Genomic DNA, 15,608 nt, shown 5'->3' on the forward strand with positions numbered 1-15,608 from the left:
GTCTTCTTGAGGATTCGGTGAAGATATAACCGGTTGATGGCGTAGCAAGCGGTGTTGACCGCCTCGGCCCAAAACCGATCCGAAGTCTTGTACTCATCAAGCATGGTCCTTGCCATGTCCAATAGAGTTCGATTCTTCCTCTCCACTACACCATTTTGTTGAGGGGTGTAGGGAGAAGAGAACTCATGCTTGATGCCCTCCTCCTCAAGAAAGCCTTCAATTTGTGAGTTCTTGAACTCCGTCCCGTTGTCGCTTCTTATTTTCTTGATCCTTAAGCCGAACTCATTTTGAGCCCGTCTCAAGAATCCCTTTAAGGTCTCTTGGGTTTGAGATTTTTCCTGTAAAAAGAATACCCAAGTGAAGCGAGAATAATCATCCACAATAACTAGACAGTACTTACTCCCGCCGATGCTTATGTAAGCAATCGGGCCGAATAGGTCCATGTGTAGGAGCTCCAGTGGCCTGTCGGTCGTCATGATGTTTTTGTGTGGATGATGGGTACCAACTTGCTTCCCTGCTTGGCATGCGCTACAAATCCTGTCTTTCTCAAAATGAACATTTGTTAATCCTAAAATGTGTTCCCCCTTTAGAAGCTTATGAAGATTCTTCATCCCAACATGGGCTAGTCGGCGGTGCCAGAGCCAACCCATGTTAGTCTTAGCAATTAAGCAAGTGTCGAGTTCAGCTCTATCAAAATCTACCAAGTATAGCTGACCCTCTAACACTCCCTTAAATGCTATTGAATCATCACTTCTTCTAAAGACAGTGACACCTACATCAGTGAATAGACAGTTGTAGCCCATTTGACATAATTGTGAAACGGAAAGCAAATTGTAATCTAAAGAATCTACAAGAAAAACATTGGAAATAGAATGGTCAGGAGATATAGCAATTTTACCAAGACCTTTGACCAAACCTTGATTTCCATCCCCGAATGTGATTGCTCGTTGGGGATCTTGGTTTTTCTCATATGAGGAGAACATCTTCTTCTCCCCTGTCATGTGGTTTGTGCACCCGCTGTCGAGTATCCAGCTTGAGCCCCCGGATGCATAAACCTGCAAAACAATTTTAGTTCTTGATTTTAGGTACCCAAACGGTTTTGGGTCCTTTGGTATTAGAAACAAGAACTTTGGGTACCCAAACACAAGTCCTGGAACCCTTGTGTTTGCCCCCAACAAACTTGGCAACTACCTTGCCGGATTTGTTAGTAAGCACATAAGAAGCATCAAAAGTCTTAAATGAAATGGTATGATCATTTGATGCATTAGGAGTTTTCTTTCTAGGCAACTTGGCACGGGTTGGTTGCCTAGAGCTAGATGTCTCATCCTTATACATAAAAGCATGATTAGGACCAGAGTGAGACTTCCTAGAATGAATTTTCCTAATTTTGTCCTCGGGATAACCGGCAGGGTATAAAATGTAACCCTCGTTATCCTGAGGCAAGGGAGCCTTGCCCTTAACAAAATTTGACAATCTTTTAGGAGGGGCACTAATTTTGACATTGTCTTCCCTTTGGAAGCCAATGCCATCCTTAATGCCAGGGCATCTCCCATTATAAAGCATGCTACGAGCAAATTTAAATTTCTCATTTTCTAAGTTGTGCTCGGCAATTTTAGCATCTAGTTTTGCTATATGATCATTTTGTTGTTTAATTAAAGACATGTGATCATGAATAGCATTAACATCAATATCTCTACATCTGTCACAAATAGACACATGCTCAATAGTAGATGTAGAGGGTTTGCAAGAATTAAGTTCAACAATCTTAGCACGTAATATATCATTTTTATCTCTAAGATCGGAAATAGTGACATTGCAAACATCAAAATCTTTAGCCTTAGCAATCAAATTATCATTTTCTACTCTAAGGCTAGCAAGAGAAGTGTTTAATTTTTCAATCCTAGCAAGCAAATCATCATTATTATCTCTAGGATTGGGAATTGAAATATTACAAACATGTGAATCAACCTTAGCATTTAAGCTAGCATTTTCATTCCTAAGGTTGTCAATCATCTCACGACAAGTGCTTAGCTCACTAGATAATTTTTCACATTTCTCAATTTCTATAGCATAAGCATTTTTAACCTTAACATGTTTCTTATTTTCCTTGATTAGGAAGTCCTCTTGGGAGTCCAAGAGATCATCCTTTTCATGGATGGCACTAATTAGCTCATTTAATTTTTCTTTTTGTTCCATGTTAAGGTTGGCAAAAAGGATACGCAAATTGTCTTCCTCACTACTAGCATTATCATCACTAGACGATTCATATTTAGTGGAGGAGTTGGATTTAACCTTCTTCCTTTTGCCGTCCTTTGCCATGAGGCACTTGTGGCCGACGTTGGGGAAGAGGAGTCCCTTGGTGACGGCGATGTTGGCGGCGTCCTCGTCGTCGGAGGAGTTGCTAGAGCTTTCGTCGGAGTCCCACCCCCGACAAACATGGGCATCACCGCCCTTCTTCTTGTAGTACCTCTTCTTCTCCTTTCTTCTCCCCTTCTTGTCATCGCCCCTGTCACTATCACTTGATAATGGACATTTAGCAATAAAGTGACCGGGCTTACCACACTTGTAGCAAACCTTCTTGGAGCGGGACTTGTAGTCTTTCCCTCTCCTTTGCTTGAGGATTTGGCGGAAGCTCTTGATGACGAGCGCCATTTCCTCATTGTCGAGCTTGGAGGCGTCTATAGGTTGTCGACTTGGTGTAGCCTCCTCCTTCTTCTCCTCCGTCGCCTTGAATGCGACGGGTTGAGCTTCGGATGTGGATGGATCATCAAGCTCGTTGATCTTCCTCGAGCCTTCGATCATGCACTCAAAACTTACAAAATTCCCGATAACTTCCTCGGGGGTCATTTTAGTATATCTAGGATTACCACGAATTAATTGAACTTGAGTGGGGTTAAGGAAAATGAGAGATCTTAGAATAACCTTAACCATTTCGTGGTCGTCCCACTTGACGCTCCCGAGGTTGTGCACTTGGTTCACCAAAGTCTTGAGCCGGTTGTACATGTGTTGTGGCTCCTCCCCTTTGCGAAGCCGGAACCGACCGAGCTCCCCCTCGATCGTCTCCCGCTTGGTGATCTTGGTGAGCTCATCTCCTTCGTGCGCGGTTTTGAGTACATCCCAAACCTCCTTGGCGCTCTTCAACCCTTGAACTTTGTTATACTCCTCTCTACTTAAGGAGGCGAGGAGTATTGTTGTCGCTTGAGAGTTGAAGTGCTCGATTTGGGCCACCTCATCCTCATCATAATCCTTGTCCCCTACGGATGGTACCTGTGCACCAAACTCGACAACATCCCATATACTTTTGTGGAGTGAGGTTAGATGAAATCGCATTAAATCACTCCACCTAGCATAATCTTCACCATCAAAAGTTGGTGGTTTGCCTAACGGGACGGAAAGTAAAGGTGCATTTTTAGAAATGCGAGGGTAATGTAGGGGGATCTTACTAAACTTCTTACGCTCTTGGCGTTTAGAAGTTACGGAGGGTGCATCGGAGTCGGAGGTCGATGTTGATGAAGTGTCGGTCTCGTAGTAGACCACTTTCCTCATCCTTTTGTGCTTATCCCCTCTCCGATGCGGCTTGTGGGAGGAAGATCTCTCCTTCTTCTCTTTGTGGTGCGAAGAAGATTTCTTCTCCTTCCCTTTGTTGGAGGAGCTCTTCTTCTTCTCCTTCCTCTTGGTGCGGGACTCTTCCGATGAAGTGCTCCCGTGGCTTGTAGTGGGCTTTTCGCCGGTCTCCATCTCCTTCTTGGCGTGATCTCCCGACATCACTTCGAGCGGTTAGGCTCTAATGAAGCACCGGGCTCTGATACCAATTGAAAGTCGCCTAGAGGGGGGGTGAATAGGGCGAAACTGAAATTCTCAAAAACAATCACAACTACAAGCCGGGTTAGCGTTAGAAATATAATCAAGTCCGCGAGAGAGGGCGCAACACAAATCGCAAGTGAATGAAGAGTGTGACACATGGATTTGTTTTACCGAGGTTCGGTTCTTGCAAACCTACTCCCCGTTGAGGAGGCCACAAAGGTCGGGTCTCTTTCAACCCTTCCCTCTCTCAAACGATCCCTCGGACCGAGTGAGCTTCTCTTCTCAAATCACTTGGGAATCAAACTTCCCGCAAGGATCACCACACAATTGGTGCCTCTTGCCTCAATTACAAGTGAGTGTTTGATCACAAGAAAGAATCAAGAAAGAAGAAAGCAATCCAAGCGCAAGAGCTCGAAAAAAACACAAGCAAATCACTCTCTCTAGTCACTATGGCGTTGTGTGGAATTTGGAGAGGATTTGATCTCGTTGGTGTGTCTAGAATTGAATGCTAGAGCTCTTGTAGTAGTTGGGAAGTGGAAAACTTGGATGCAATGAATGGTGGGGTGGTTGGGGTATTTATAGCCCCAACCACCAAAAGTGGCCGTTGGGAGGCTTGTCTGTTCGATGGCGCACCGGACAGTCCGGTGCACACCGGACAGTCCGGTGCCCCCGCCACGTCATCACTGCCGTTGGATTCTGACCGTTGGAGCTTCTGACTTGCGGGCCCGCCTGGATGTCCGGTGCACACCGGACATCCACTGTTCCTTGTCCGGTGCGCCGATATGGGCAAGCCTGACTTCTGCGCGCGCAGAGCGCGCAATAAATGCAGTGCAGGTAGCCGTTGGCGCTGAAATAGCCGTTGCTCCGCTGTTGCACCGGACAGTCTGGTGTACACCGGACAGTCCGGTGAATTATAGCAGAGCGGCCGAAGTGAATTCCCGAGGCTGGCGAGTTCCTGAGGTGACTCATCCATGGCGCACCGGACACTGTCTGGTGTACACCGGACAGTCCGGTGAATTATAGCGTGAGTGCCTCTGGACATTCCCGAAGGTGGCAAGTTCGAGCTGGAGTCCTCTGGTGCACCGGACATGTCCGGTGGTGCACCGGACACTGTCCGGTGGCACACCGGACAGTCCGGTGCGCCAGACCAGAGGTGCCTTCGGTTGGCCCTTTGCTCTTTTGTTCAATCCAACTCTTGATCTTTTTATTGGCAGAGTGTGAACCTTTTACACCTGTAGTGTCTATACACTTTGGGCAAACTAGTTAGTCCAATAATTTGTGTTGGGCAATTCAACCACCAAAATTATTTAGGAACTAGGTGAAAGCCTAATTCCCTTTCAGACATTATTATATTATTATACATATGTATATACAACAATATGGATAATTGTAAACATTACATAATACATCGACACCTTAGATTGTGTCAAACTACAAACAATATTTGTTTGGTAGTACTTGAGATTTCATATGTACATATATAGTAGGATGCATCAACAAAAGTTGTTTGGATAGGAATATGCGAATTTAAATAATTTGAAAAGGTAAAGTAATAAACATAGTGAGTCTGACTTACATTCGGAGAAATGGCAGCCGATAGTTTGGATAGTGCTGTAGAGGGTGAAATTGACTGTTTTTCTGCAGCTAGTAATTTTGTTGGAGTTGACGGATGAAGTAGAATGTTTAGTTTAGGTGATGGAAAGGATAGGTCTCTTCCATGTGAAGCTATGACTGATTTGATGAAGAGTTCTTTTCTAAAAATTGATTCTTGAATGACATTTGATTATAAACAACTGTAAACGTGAATTTGAGGGACACAATCGCTGCTAAATCTGGTGGGATATTGGAAGTGTCTGTAACTGATGTTAATATAGAAGTGCGTGGTTTTCCAACGATTCTCTTGGCAACGTTGTCAAAACCGAACATTCGTATTTTAACGGTGCCATCGGAAGCCATGAAGCCGAGTTTGTACCTACAAATGTAAACATATTGGAGCTATAAAACTTTTTGGGATAAGAAGGCATGTAAACAGTAAGGAGAATAAAGACTACGTTTACATGCACTAATAGCCTAGAAATGTATACCTCAGGACAACATCCGTAGAGCCACATCTACGGCATGATGACATTGATGGTTGTATGGATGGTTTATTTGGACATGCATTACATGCTCTGTACCACCACAATTGATCGTCAAGTATTCTAGTAATGGCGATAGTGCATTTACAACCTTCATCCTATTTCAAAAAAGATCATTATAAACATAGATATGAGTTAATTCAATTGAATCTTTGTACATGCATTTGCGTACTGCATAGATTCATAAATACTTACTCGTAGCGAGAATGGGTCATATTCTAATAGCTCTTTCCATTCTTTGTCTTCTCTCTCAGGAGGATTAGGAAACATTACTGGTTTATTGAATAATAGAGGGACTTTGGTTGTTATATTTTCATTATGAATCATATACTTTTTTGAGACATGGTAAATATCTCACAAATGGTTAACATGGACAAATAAGTCTATGATGTAACATGAAGTGTATATTTTTATGATTTAGTTGTCTATATGGTAAACATACCTCTCATATTATGGCTCGACTTCAGTAATTGATGTATTGAAATCGCTCTTTTGACTTTGGAATACAATCTCTTTATCAATATACTGTTTCTTTTACACATTCAATTCATAACATCTCTTTTCAATCCATAATCAAGAATAATTAGGATTTCTAAAAAAGTAAAGGGTCCATTCATAGGAAAACCTAAAAAAATCGTATGTAATGAAAGAAGAGTCATCCCTTGGGGTGGGGCACGAGGGGGTCCCCTGTATGCAGGTCGCTACTTAACTTGACAAGCAGTGTTGCTGTGTCAAATTGAGATTGTGTGGGCGCCAACTCCCGGTTCGCGATCTCTTCTTTCCTTTCCCAACATGTGGCAAGCTACACTAGCACTTAGATATACAGATGCCAGACATAAAAGGTGAAGCAAAGAAAGTTCAATGAGATAAAAATAAATCTTGTGTATGTGAAATAGGGAAAGAAAATAAAACTAAACAAACATACTAAAATTGCAACATAAACCTTTGTATTCTTTTGGTAAGCATCCAACAAATAGAACAACAATAGCATCCTATTTTTGCTAGTCATATATAGTGTCATATGAGAATTCTAACACTTGATTTCCCCAAAGAGTAACTTTAATCATGTCATCACTGGAAAATAATGTAAAAGGGTGGAGATGTTTTAATAATACAAAGTATTGTATTTTTGAGTGCGGTCTTATAGAATATCTAGCATATTACTAACTTGAGGTTCTTAATAAAGATATTTTAGTAGACAGATGACATTCCAGTTAGTTGTATTGGTTTGACTTTAGAAACTTCAGTGATCATTTCAAGTATGTCTATTTCATTGCATTATCAATTGTTAGATAGTAACATTCCAATTTACAAAGGATAAAAACGAAGCAAGAAAGATATGGAGGCAAGGCATGTGGTAATTGTGTTGTTCTTGTAATAATTGTTATGCAAGATTTGCAACTAAGGGCCCATTTAGAAGCACCCATCTTTTAAGAAACTTGTTTTATAGAAATTGAGGTGGTTCCAAACATACCAGTTTATGTCTTAGTTTATAGAAATTGGATTACTAATTTCTTAAAACCAAGAAGCTCCTAGCTAAAAGATAAAATCTGGTTTCTTAAAAACTGGGTTGCTTTCAAACAGGATCTAAGGAAGGTAATAAGCTTTAGTTGTATATAAGCATTGTGAAAAGAAAAAAAAGGCAAATCAATCGTAGTAGAGGCTGTCATTTGTACAGTTTTATGACGAAAATGAATGCATGTCGTTAAACGCGGCAAAATTGAAAATGAAAGTTAAATGTCGCATGTTGTGTATCCATTAGAAAGTATGTGTAGTCCTTTTAGTTCTGTAATAGAATTGAAGAGAAGATAAAAATATGATGAAATTTAAGAAGGGAGGATGTTGTGGCAAGGCGTCCAAAGATGAAAATACAAGAAAAGATAACATGATACTATTAGGTAAAAAAGTACTGTAAAAGTTACAAAATAGAATATATAACACTTGTGATATTCCTGTAATCGTAATTTGAAAGTATGTCGTAAAACTTCAGTGAGCATTTGAAGCACAAGCACAACTGTGCGATTATTGTGGAAATGGATACTCTTTTATATTGCGGAACTTCTCGAGGTTGCAAGTGGACAATTTGACGTAGGTCGTACTGAATATGTTCAATTATTGTTGTCAATGTAGTCGCTGTCTTGCTTTCCATGTGCCTGTAGCCACAGGGTGTTTAGTTTAACTCTCTCTATTTTATTTCTATATATAACAATTTATAAATTAAACTAAAATAAAATAAAATAAAGGGACTAAAAAATAGTCCTTAAAAACCAAACATTCTCTAAATTCGTTGGATCTTAATGATGGTTTAATTATAGGCTCGTGATAAATGAATGAATAATACATCCCTTTATTATACTAATTGGTGAAGGTAAGAGAGAAGCAAAGCAAGCAACACCGGCTGCCGACGCGCAGGTCAGTACAATGAGAGGATCGATGTTCTGCGGCGGAGATCTCCGGTGGTGGATGTTGGCCATCTTCTTCCTCTGCACACTAATTGCTGCCGCGGAGGAGCGCGTCGTCACCCATCTCCCCGGCTTCCAGGGACCACTCCCCTTCCAGCTCCGAACTGGGTCTGCTCTGCATGTGGCTCTGAGCCGTTAACCTCTTCGATTTCTATCAGCGTGTTTAGCTATGGCTCACCGGCCGGCGGGCGTACAGGTACGTGGAGGTGGACGAGGACAATGGCGTCCGCCTCTTCTACTACTTCACCCTCTCCGAGGGCTCCTCAGCCGACGACCCGGTCATGCTCTGGCTCAGCGGCGGCCCCGGATGCACTTCCTTCACCGGCCTCGTCTATCAGATTGGTGCGTATGGTCGCCTCCTACTGACGTGCTGCTAATTCAAAGAGGCACAACACAATTACTCTGCTACTGAATTTCTCGGGGCCAAAATGTGCTTTGGCAACTTTTGGTACCTCCTCTTCGCATAGGAGATCCTTGTGCTTCATTGGATGTAGTTGCTTTCTAAAAAATAATGATCTCTAATGGCTGTAGAAAAAGCTCATTAAGTATCGTTAAAAAACTATTTTTAGAATTCATTTGTAAAAGTATGCTTTATTTATGTGTGTACTGAAATAAAGTTATAGATGCGATGATCAATTTTGTAAACTAATTTGTGCATCTCTAAACTAATTTCTAGGCCCTCTCAGTTTCGACCTTGACAGCTACATGGGTGGCCTGCCTAAGCTGGTGTACAGACCTGAGTCCTGGACCAAGGTTGAATTATTTAAATGCACTTTCTTATTTGGCAGAATATGCAGCTTCTCATGGGATTGGATTTGGATCAGTCTAATTAATAGCATGGTAATCAGGTGAGCAATATCATTTTTCTTGATTCCCCGGTTGGAGCTGGATTTTCATACTCTGTCAAAGAGCAAGGATACAATTCAAGTGACACAAAAGCTGTCAGCCATATTCTGGTCTTTCTCAAGAAGGTTCTATCCCCCTGCTCTAGTTTCAATCCCATGTGCATCTATATATTGCTACTAAACATAAACTGGAATATGCTTGTCACAATAATAACTTCAATAAGCAAAGATGTTGAATTGTAAGTTGTGTTTCGTGTCTTTCTTTCTCAATAACTTTGCAGTGGTTTGACGAGCACCCAGAGTTCTTGTCAAATCCACTTTACATTGGCGGTGATTCATACGCTGGTATGATTGTGCCTACCGTCACTTCTGAAATTGCTAAGGGTAACATCGCTCCTCAACCTTCAGTTTTTGTTTCTTTTTTCCCTGTCAGTTTTTGTTGCCTTTTTTCTGGTATTATACATGCATATTTCCTTTTGCCTCATCAACAATTTGATTTTGTGTCATGATGCCTTTGCCTTTTCCAGGTTTGAAAATTGTTGGTAGTAAACCTACAATGAATCTAAAGGTTTGAAAATTATACTGTCAGCAGCAAAAACATATAGAGGGATACTTTGAGTTCCCAAACTGCTATCCTATTTTTGGAGGACAGAATTCCCCTGTTAATTTTGCATACGGTGTTCAGGGCTGCCTTGTTGGAAATCCATTCACAGATCAATCAAACTTTGATGGGCCATCGAAAATTCCATTTGCTCATAGGATGGCTCTCATATCTGACCAAATGTACAAGGTAACAAGGGTAGACTTAATTATAGCCATTAAATATTCTTGTTGTAACCTGCATGATTTTCTGTGTTTGTTGGGTATGCACTGAATATTTTAAGACTGACTATAAGGGCATGTACAACCTTGAACCCCTTGCACGATACTCTAAACACAAGACATAACTAAGACACAGTGTGATACAATGTTTGTGTCTAAAACTTGTGTCTTACTATATTCATTGCATAAATTAGAGTGTTTAATAATGAAGGACCGGTGAGGCGACCAGATGGGGTGAATGAGAGCCAATCAAATTTTGCTGCTAAAAACTGAAATTGAGCACTTCACTTCAATTGAGATGAAGAAAGTTCTTGAACCATATCAGCAAACTAGTGATCCCATGATTTTAAAATGTTCCTCATGCACACACGAGAGCAGCAAAACAAACGGATGGCAAATCGGACATCGAAAAGTCCGAATCGGACCAAAACCATGTCGCGAACAAGTGTTGATTTGAGCAGCACGAAATTTTGTTCTCGGATGTGAAACTGAGCCAAACGAACTCCGATTGAAATGAAATTTTACACACACCTAAACAAATAAGTTTCCAAGGTCTCCACAAATTTTGAGCTCAATCGAACTTGTGAATCAACCGTAGATCTAAAAATACGAACATAATTGGGTTTGTTGGGGTTTTCTAGAACGAACTCAAAACAAGATCAGCTAAGATCACAACTACAAACTGCACCAACAGGGCGTAAGAAGTGATCCTAAGAGTATATCTCACCCATCAACAAATCCTAATAGCATCCGGAATACAAGAACTCGAAGGTTCTCCACAAATCCTCAAGAGAAGGGGAAGGGAAGAACTCAAGAACACAACAACAACAACAACAACAACAACAACAACAAAGCCTTTTTGTCCCAAGCACGTTGGGGTAGGCTAGAGATGAAACCCCGTATGAAAACCTCAGAGCTCAACCCCCAAAGAAAAAAAGGGGAAACAAAGGCAAAGGAGAACCGAAAAACGACGAAACGAGGAAACACATAAAAGAGATAAAACCCACAAGAACCAGCAAGATCTAAATGGGCACAAGAAAAGGTCAAACGATTAAAGAGGAAAAGCGAAACTATAAATCAAGGTTCTGGCACGTGAATTGCACACTTCCACCCCTTCCTATCCACGGCGAGCTCTTTATCAATATTCCACTCCTTCAGGTCCCTCTTCACAGCCTCTGTCCACGTCAAGGTTGGTCGACCTCTACCTCTCTTCACATTCTCGGGACGCCTAATTATTTCGATATGCACTGGTGCCTCTTCAGATCTTCGTTGGATATGTCCAAACCATCTCAAACGATGTTGCATAAGCTTCTCCTCAATTGGCGCCACTCCTACTCTCTCTCGTATATCATCATTCCGGACTCGGTCTCTCCTTGTGTGGCCACATATCCAGCGCAACATACACATCTCTGCCACACATAGTTGTTGGACATGTCGTCTTTTAGTGGGCCAACATTCTGCTCCATACAACATAGCCGGCCGGATTGCTGTCCTGTAGAATTTGTCTTTTAGTTTGTGTGGCACCCGGGGGTCGCATAAGACACCCGCCGCTTGCCGCCACTTCAACCAAAACTTCAGAAATTCGGTAAGGGAACAAACTGAGATTGAAGCCAACCAAAACATGTCGGCCGAACCGGCGACCCTTCCTCGGATTAATCATTGCAGATTACAAGACACCATCGATAGAACAAAATCGTTGCGGATCTCCCGGCTAAACTGGTGAAAACCTAGAGAGGAAAACTAGAAGTTCTAAAACAAGAGCCAAATGAAACTAAGCCTAAGAGATGTTGAACTAACCAGCCCTACCTCGCTATTTATAGAGGGTTATTTCTATTTCCTAGTCTGGATAAAGCCTATCCACTCCACCGGGGGCGAAATGGATCAACTCTTGGAGTTTTCATCTGACGGCCACGCTCTTCACACGGAGTTGCTTCACCTTGATGCACCCTCCGTGATCACGCCACGTGCCGCTTCCAGTTCCCGTTGGAACTGCCACCGTCGGGCTTTGAGGCCAAACCCAGTCAAAAACCCGTCGTCCGTAGCACTGTGTGGTTTTGAGGCTTAACCATCAAACCGTCGTGATTATCGCACCGCGTGCGTCCCCCATGTCCTGGACACGTGTCCCACCAGTCCTCGACTGCGCCGGCAACACAGCCCACTCCGCCACGTCCTCGTGCGAGTGCGTGTCCCAGGTGTCAGCCACCACGTCTAGTCACCTAGCTGCTCCGATCCGTCAGTCAAGATCTAGCATTCGCCCTTCCCCGCTCTCAGTCCATCAACACGAGCCTGCATGACCTTCACCACAGCCGTCGACCACCGTCCCTGTGCTTCACACATGCACACCACAAGCCGACCGACATGGTTGCACAAGCATAATCTCACATTTTGACGTCCATTGACTATCCTAGAGTGCTACCCATTGACAATCACTCATCATCAACCCGAACCATAAGGGACAAGTCAACCTTGTGTTCGCAAATAAATTCAATGCATCAATCAACTATGTCTTCTATCTTGAGTATAGAGCCAAGAGACATGTCTTTGTCAAAAGACGTGTCTTGATTATTTTTACATTTGCCACCCTAGACATAGTTGAAAACACAGCTCTGTAAGATGCCTGGTCGGAGGGGATGGCGGCTGACGTCGTTGTGCGGTTACTGTGCGTAGTCAGCACATCGATGCGACGATGCCCCTCTAAAGGGGCCTCTGTGAAGAGGCAGGACAACAATGGTAGCGGGACAATGACGACAGTGGTGGTGCTAGGGGGACTACATATTGGGTCATGCCTTGACGACGATGATACATGTGGGCACTGCTTTCCCTGTTGGCGTTGTCATGTTCTTCTCCTCTAGCATTGTCTTCCAAGGGTGAATACCCTGTCCATTTCTTGGATGAGCAATAGTGGCGGTGTTGGCATCATGTCCTTCCTGAAGACGCTGCTATTGGAAATTCATCTTAGTTTTGGTGTCACCTTCTGTAGTTGATCTTCACTTCTTGGCGCTCAGTTGATGTGTGGAAGTGGGTCTTGCAACGAGAAGCCAGAGCTGCCACGTCTAGGGATGTGGCTTAGCAACGATGACATGGGGTGAACCCTTCGTTGACAATTGGGTGTATGGAAGGTGTGGCAACCGCCGGGGCAGGTCTTGGGTTCGAGACGGGAAGTCAGAGTTGCTCTTTACAACGTGCTTGAGCTTGGCAAGGATGACTTGACGATGACTTGTAGCGGCCTCTTGCTTGGCCCCATCTGACTGGCATCACTAGGGTGGATCATGGGGCCTTCCATGGGAAGTCGAAACTATTGACTGTTATGCAACCTTGTTCGCCAATGATGACTCACATTAGTTTTATACTTTACTGTGTCACGTGGGTGGGTTAGCCTTTCGTGTGTCCAGGTAGGCATCATGTTTGGCAACCCTTTCTTGTACATAAAATTCATTTTGTCTTAATTGAAAGACAGAGCTCCTACCATTGTTTCAGAAAAAAACTATAAATGGGTATCTGTATTAATGATGTTGGCTTATTTGCGATTTTCAGTCATACAAGAAGAGTTGCCGTGGAGGAGACAACAGGCACCAAAGCATCCAGTGCAGAAATAGTCTTGATGCCATAGATGAGGCATGACCGCTAACAGATTATTATTTTTACATTTTTCTATGAAAATCACTTGTTGAGTGGCACTGCGACAGGTTACCAAGCAATTGATAAACGACTGATACACAGTTTCTTCTATTTGTGTAGTGTGTCAAGGATATATCTGAGTTTCACGTTCTGGAGCCCCGCTGTGCTTATGCAAGCCCTCACCAATACAATGTTCTCAAGCTGAAGACGAGTTTAGGTGTTCAGAAGATGCAGCAGCTACCAGACTTCACTGCAGAAGGGCTTCACTTGTCTGAGATTTCTACAGAGTGCAGAGTTTGTGCCTAGATGAGGTTTTAACTTATTCAGCAGTACACCATATTATGCCTAACATTTCACATCATACCATTCTTTGCAGACAATGCTATATACACTGTCTAGAATATGGGCAAACAATGCCACAGTGAGGGAGGCTCTTGGGATTCACAAGGTATGAAAGCCTGAAGCTGATGCAGAACAACCTGTTTCTGCATCCTTCCAAACATTATTATGGCCAACACTATCACGCCAGATTCATTAGTAACTCGCTACTGGCAAGATTTTAAGTTGTTTTGAACACAACTTGTTTGTGCCCCCTTTGTTCCCTTTAACATGTGGGAGTGTTAGCCCAATTTATTTCATTATGATTTGTAAAGGTAAAGTGGATGTAAAACTCTGGTATAATTATGCCCTACAATGCAGGGAACAGTTCCCCTATGGTTAAGATGCAACACGGACATACCGTATTTGAAAGATATTAAGAGTTCAGTGAAGTACCATTTGGATGTGACCACCAAAGGATACAAAAGTCTAGTTTACAGTGGTGATCATGACATGGGTGTACCTTATATTGGCACACAATCCTGGATTAGGTCACTTAATTTCTCTATTGTGGATGACTGGAGACCATGGTATGTTGATGGGCAAGTTGCAGGGTAAGTCAATCTTTTTTCCGATGCATGTTAATAAGAGTGCTTTTTACTGGGGCCCACTTGGATCTCAGACATGCAACTATCATCCTCAGGGGAAAAAATGCAACAATCAATCTGACATTACATATATATGTTATGTGCAGATATACAGTGTTGTACTCAAATAACCTCACATTTGCAACGGTGAAGGTAAGAGCATTGGATGTTCCTAATTTCATCTAAATTTCCAATTAAGTGCTCGTTTTCTTGGTTTGCTATATCAGATGGCATGGTTGCTGTGTGATACGATTTGTAGCTAAGAAAAGCCGTACTGACCATATATAACTCAGAGAAAGAAATCAGACCGACTAATTTGGGTTTTGCAGGGTGCTGGGCATACTGCTCCAGAATACATGCCAAGGCAATGCCTTGCTATGCTTTCAAGGTGGCTTGCTGGTGATACCCTTTGATTGGCGCATAGAGATGCACTGCTACATAGTTGTATAGACTTTATGTGTATGTAAGTGAGTTACTTGGGACTAGTTGTCTGGATTGTTGTGTCTAGGCTTTTCGTCGTTTTTCCCTTTAATAAACCGAGCGATTGTAATGTTTTCGGGTCTGTTGTCCCTAATAAAAATTTGGTCAATTCTTTTGTACCTACAGTGAAATGCAGAACTCTGCCCTTTTAAAAAAGAGAGGTTCTATACAATTATGGTAAACTCATGTAATCCTTTTGCAATCCTTTACAGAACCTCCCCGAAAAGGATTGCAAGCATAATATTCGATCGAAGGAAAAAAATCAAATAAGGTTCTGTTGAGCACCGAATTGAGCCTGTGGACGGTCCGGCCCTGAGGCCGGACGGTTCGCGCGTGCGCAGAGCAGATTAGGGTTCCGAGTTTTGTGTTACGGTTGTTAGCTAAAATCACGGGAAAAGCTCGGAAATTAGTTTGTAAAGGGTCCAGCCTCCCTCCTCTATAAATAGAGAGGTATACGACCGATTTGTAATCATC

At 42.6% G+C, this 15,608-nt stretch overlaps 1 protein-coding gene across 1 annotated transcript; it reads left to right on the forward strand.

Moving 5' to 3' along the window:
- The first annotated feature begins 8,269 nt into the window (after positions 1-8,269).
- Positions 8,270-15,387, forward strand: LOC100284785 (serine carboxypeptidase 1). Its single transcript, NM_001157680.2, has 13 exons — positions 8,270-8,512; positions 8,601-8,746; positions 9,081-9,157; positions 9,253-9,375; positions 9,531-9,633; positions 9,777-9,817; positions 9,935-10,039; positions 13,606-13,686; positions 13,810-13,983; positions 14,066-14,137; positions 14,389-14,621; positions 14,762-14,807; positions 14,984-15,387. The coding sequence occupies exons 1-13, from the start codon at positions 8,364-8,366 to the stop codon at positions 15,065-15,067; spliced, it is 1,434 nt and encodes a 477-aa protein (NP_001151152.1). The 5' UTR covers positions 8,270-8,363; the 3' UTR covers positions 15,068-15,387.
- The last annotated feature ends 221 nt before the right edge of the window (positions 15,388-15,608 follow it).

The sequence above is a fragment of the Zea mays genome, chromosome 2 (genome assembly GCF_902167145.1).
Source record: "Zea mays cultivar B73 chromosome 2, Zm-B73-REFERENCE-NAM-5.0, whole genome shotgun sequence".
NCBI classification, from domain to species: Eukaryota; Viridiplantae; Streptophyta; class Magnoliopsida; order Poales; family Poaceae; genus Zea; species Zea mays.

What these genes read in the sequence shown, in the direction of transcription:
- LOC100284785 (NM_001157680.2), top strand. Translation starts at nt 8,364, where the DNA reads ATGAGAGGATCGATGTTCTGCGGCGGAGATCTCCGGTGGTGGATGTTG. An exon ending in CACTTCTGAAATTGCTAAGG is followed by an intron (nt 9,634 to 9,776) that starts GTAACATCGCTC and finishes TGCCTTTTCCAG; the next exon opens with GTTTGAAAATTGTTGGTAGT. An exon ending in TCACATTTGCAACGGTGAAG is followed by an intron (nt 14,808 to 14,983) that starts GTAAGAGCATTG and finishes TGGGTTTTGCAG; the next exon opens with GGTGCTGGGCATACTGCTCC.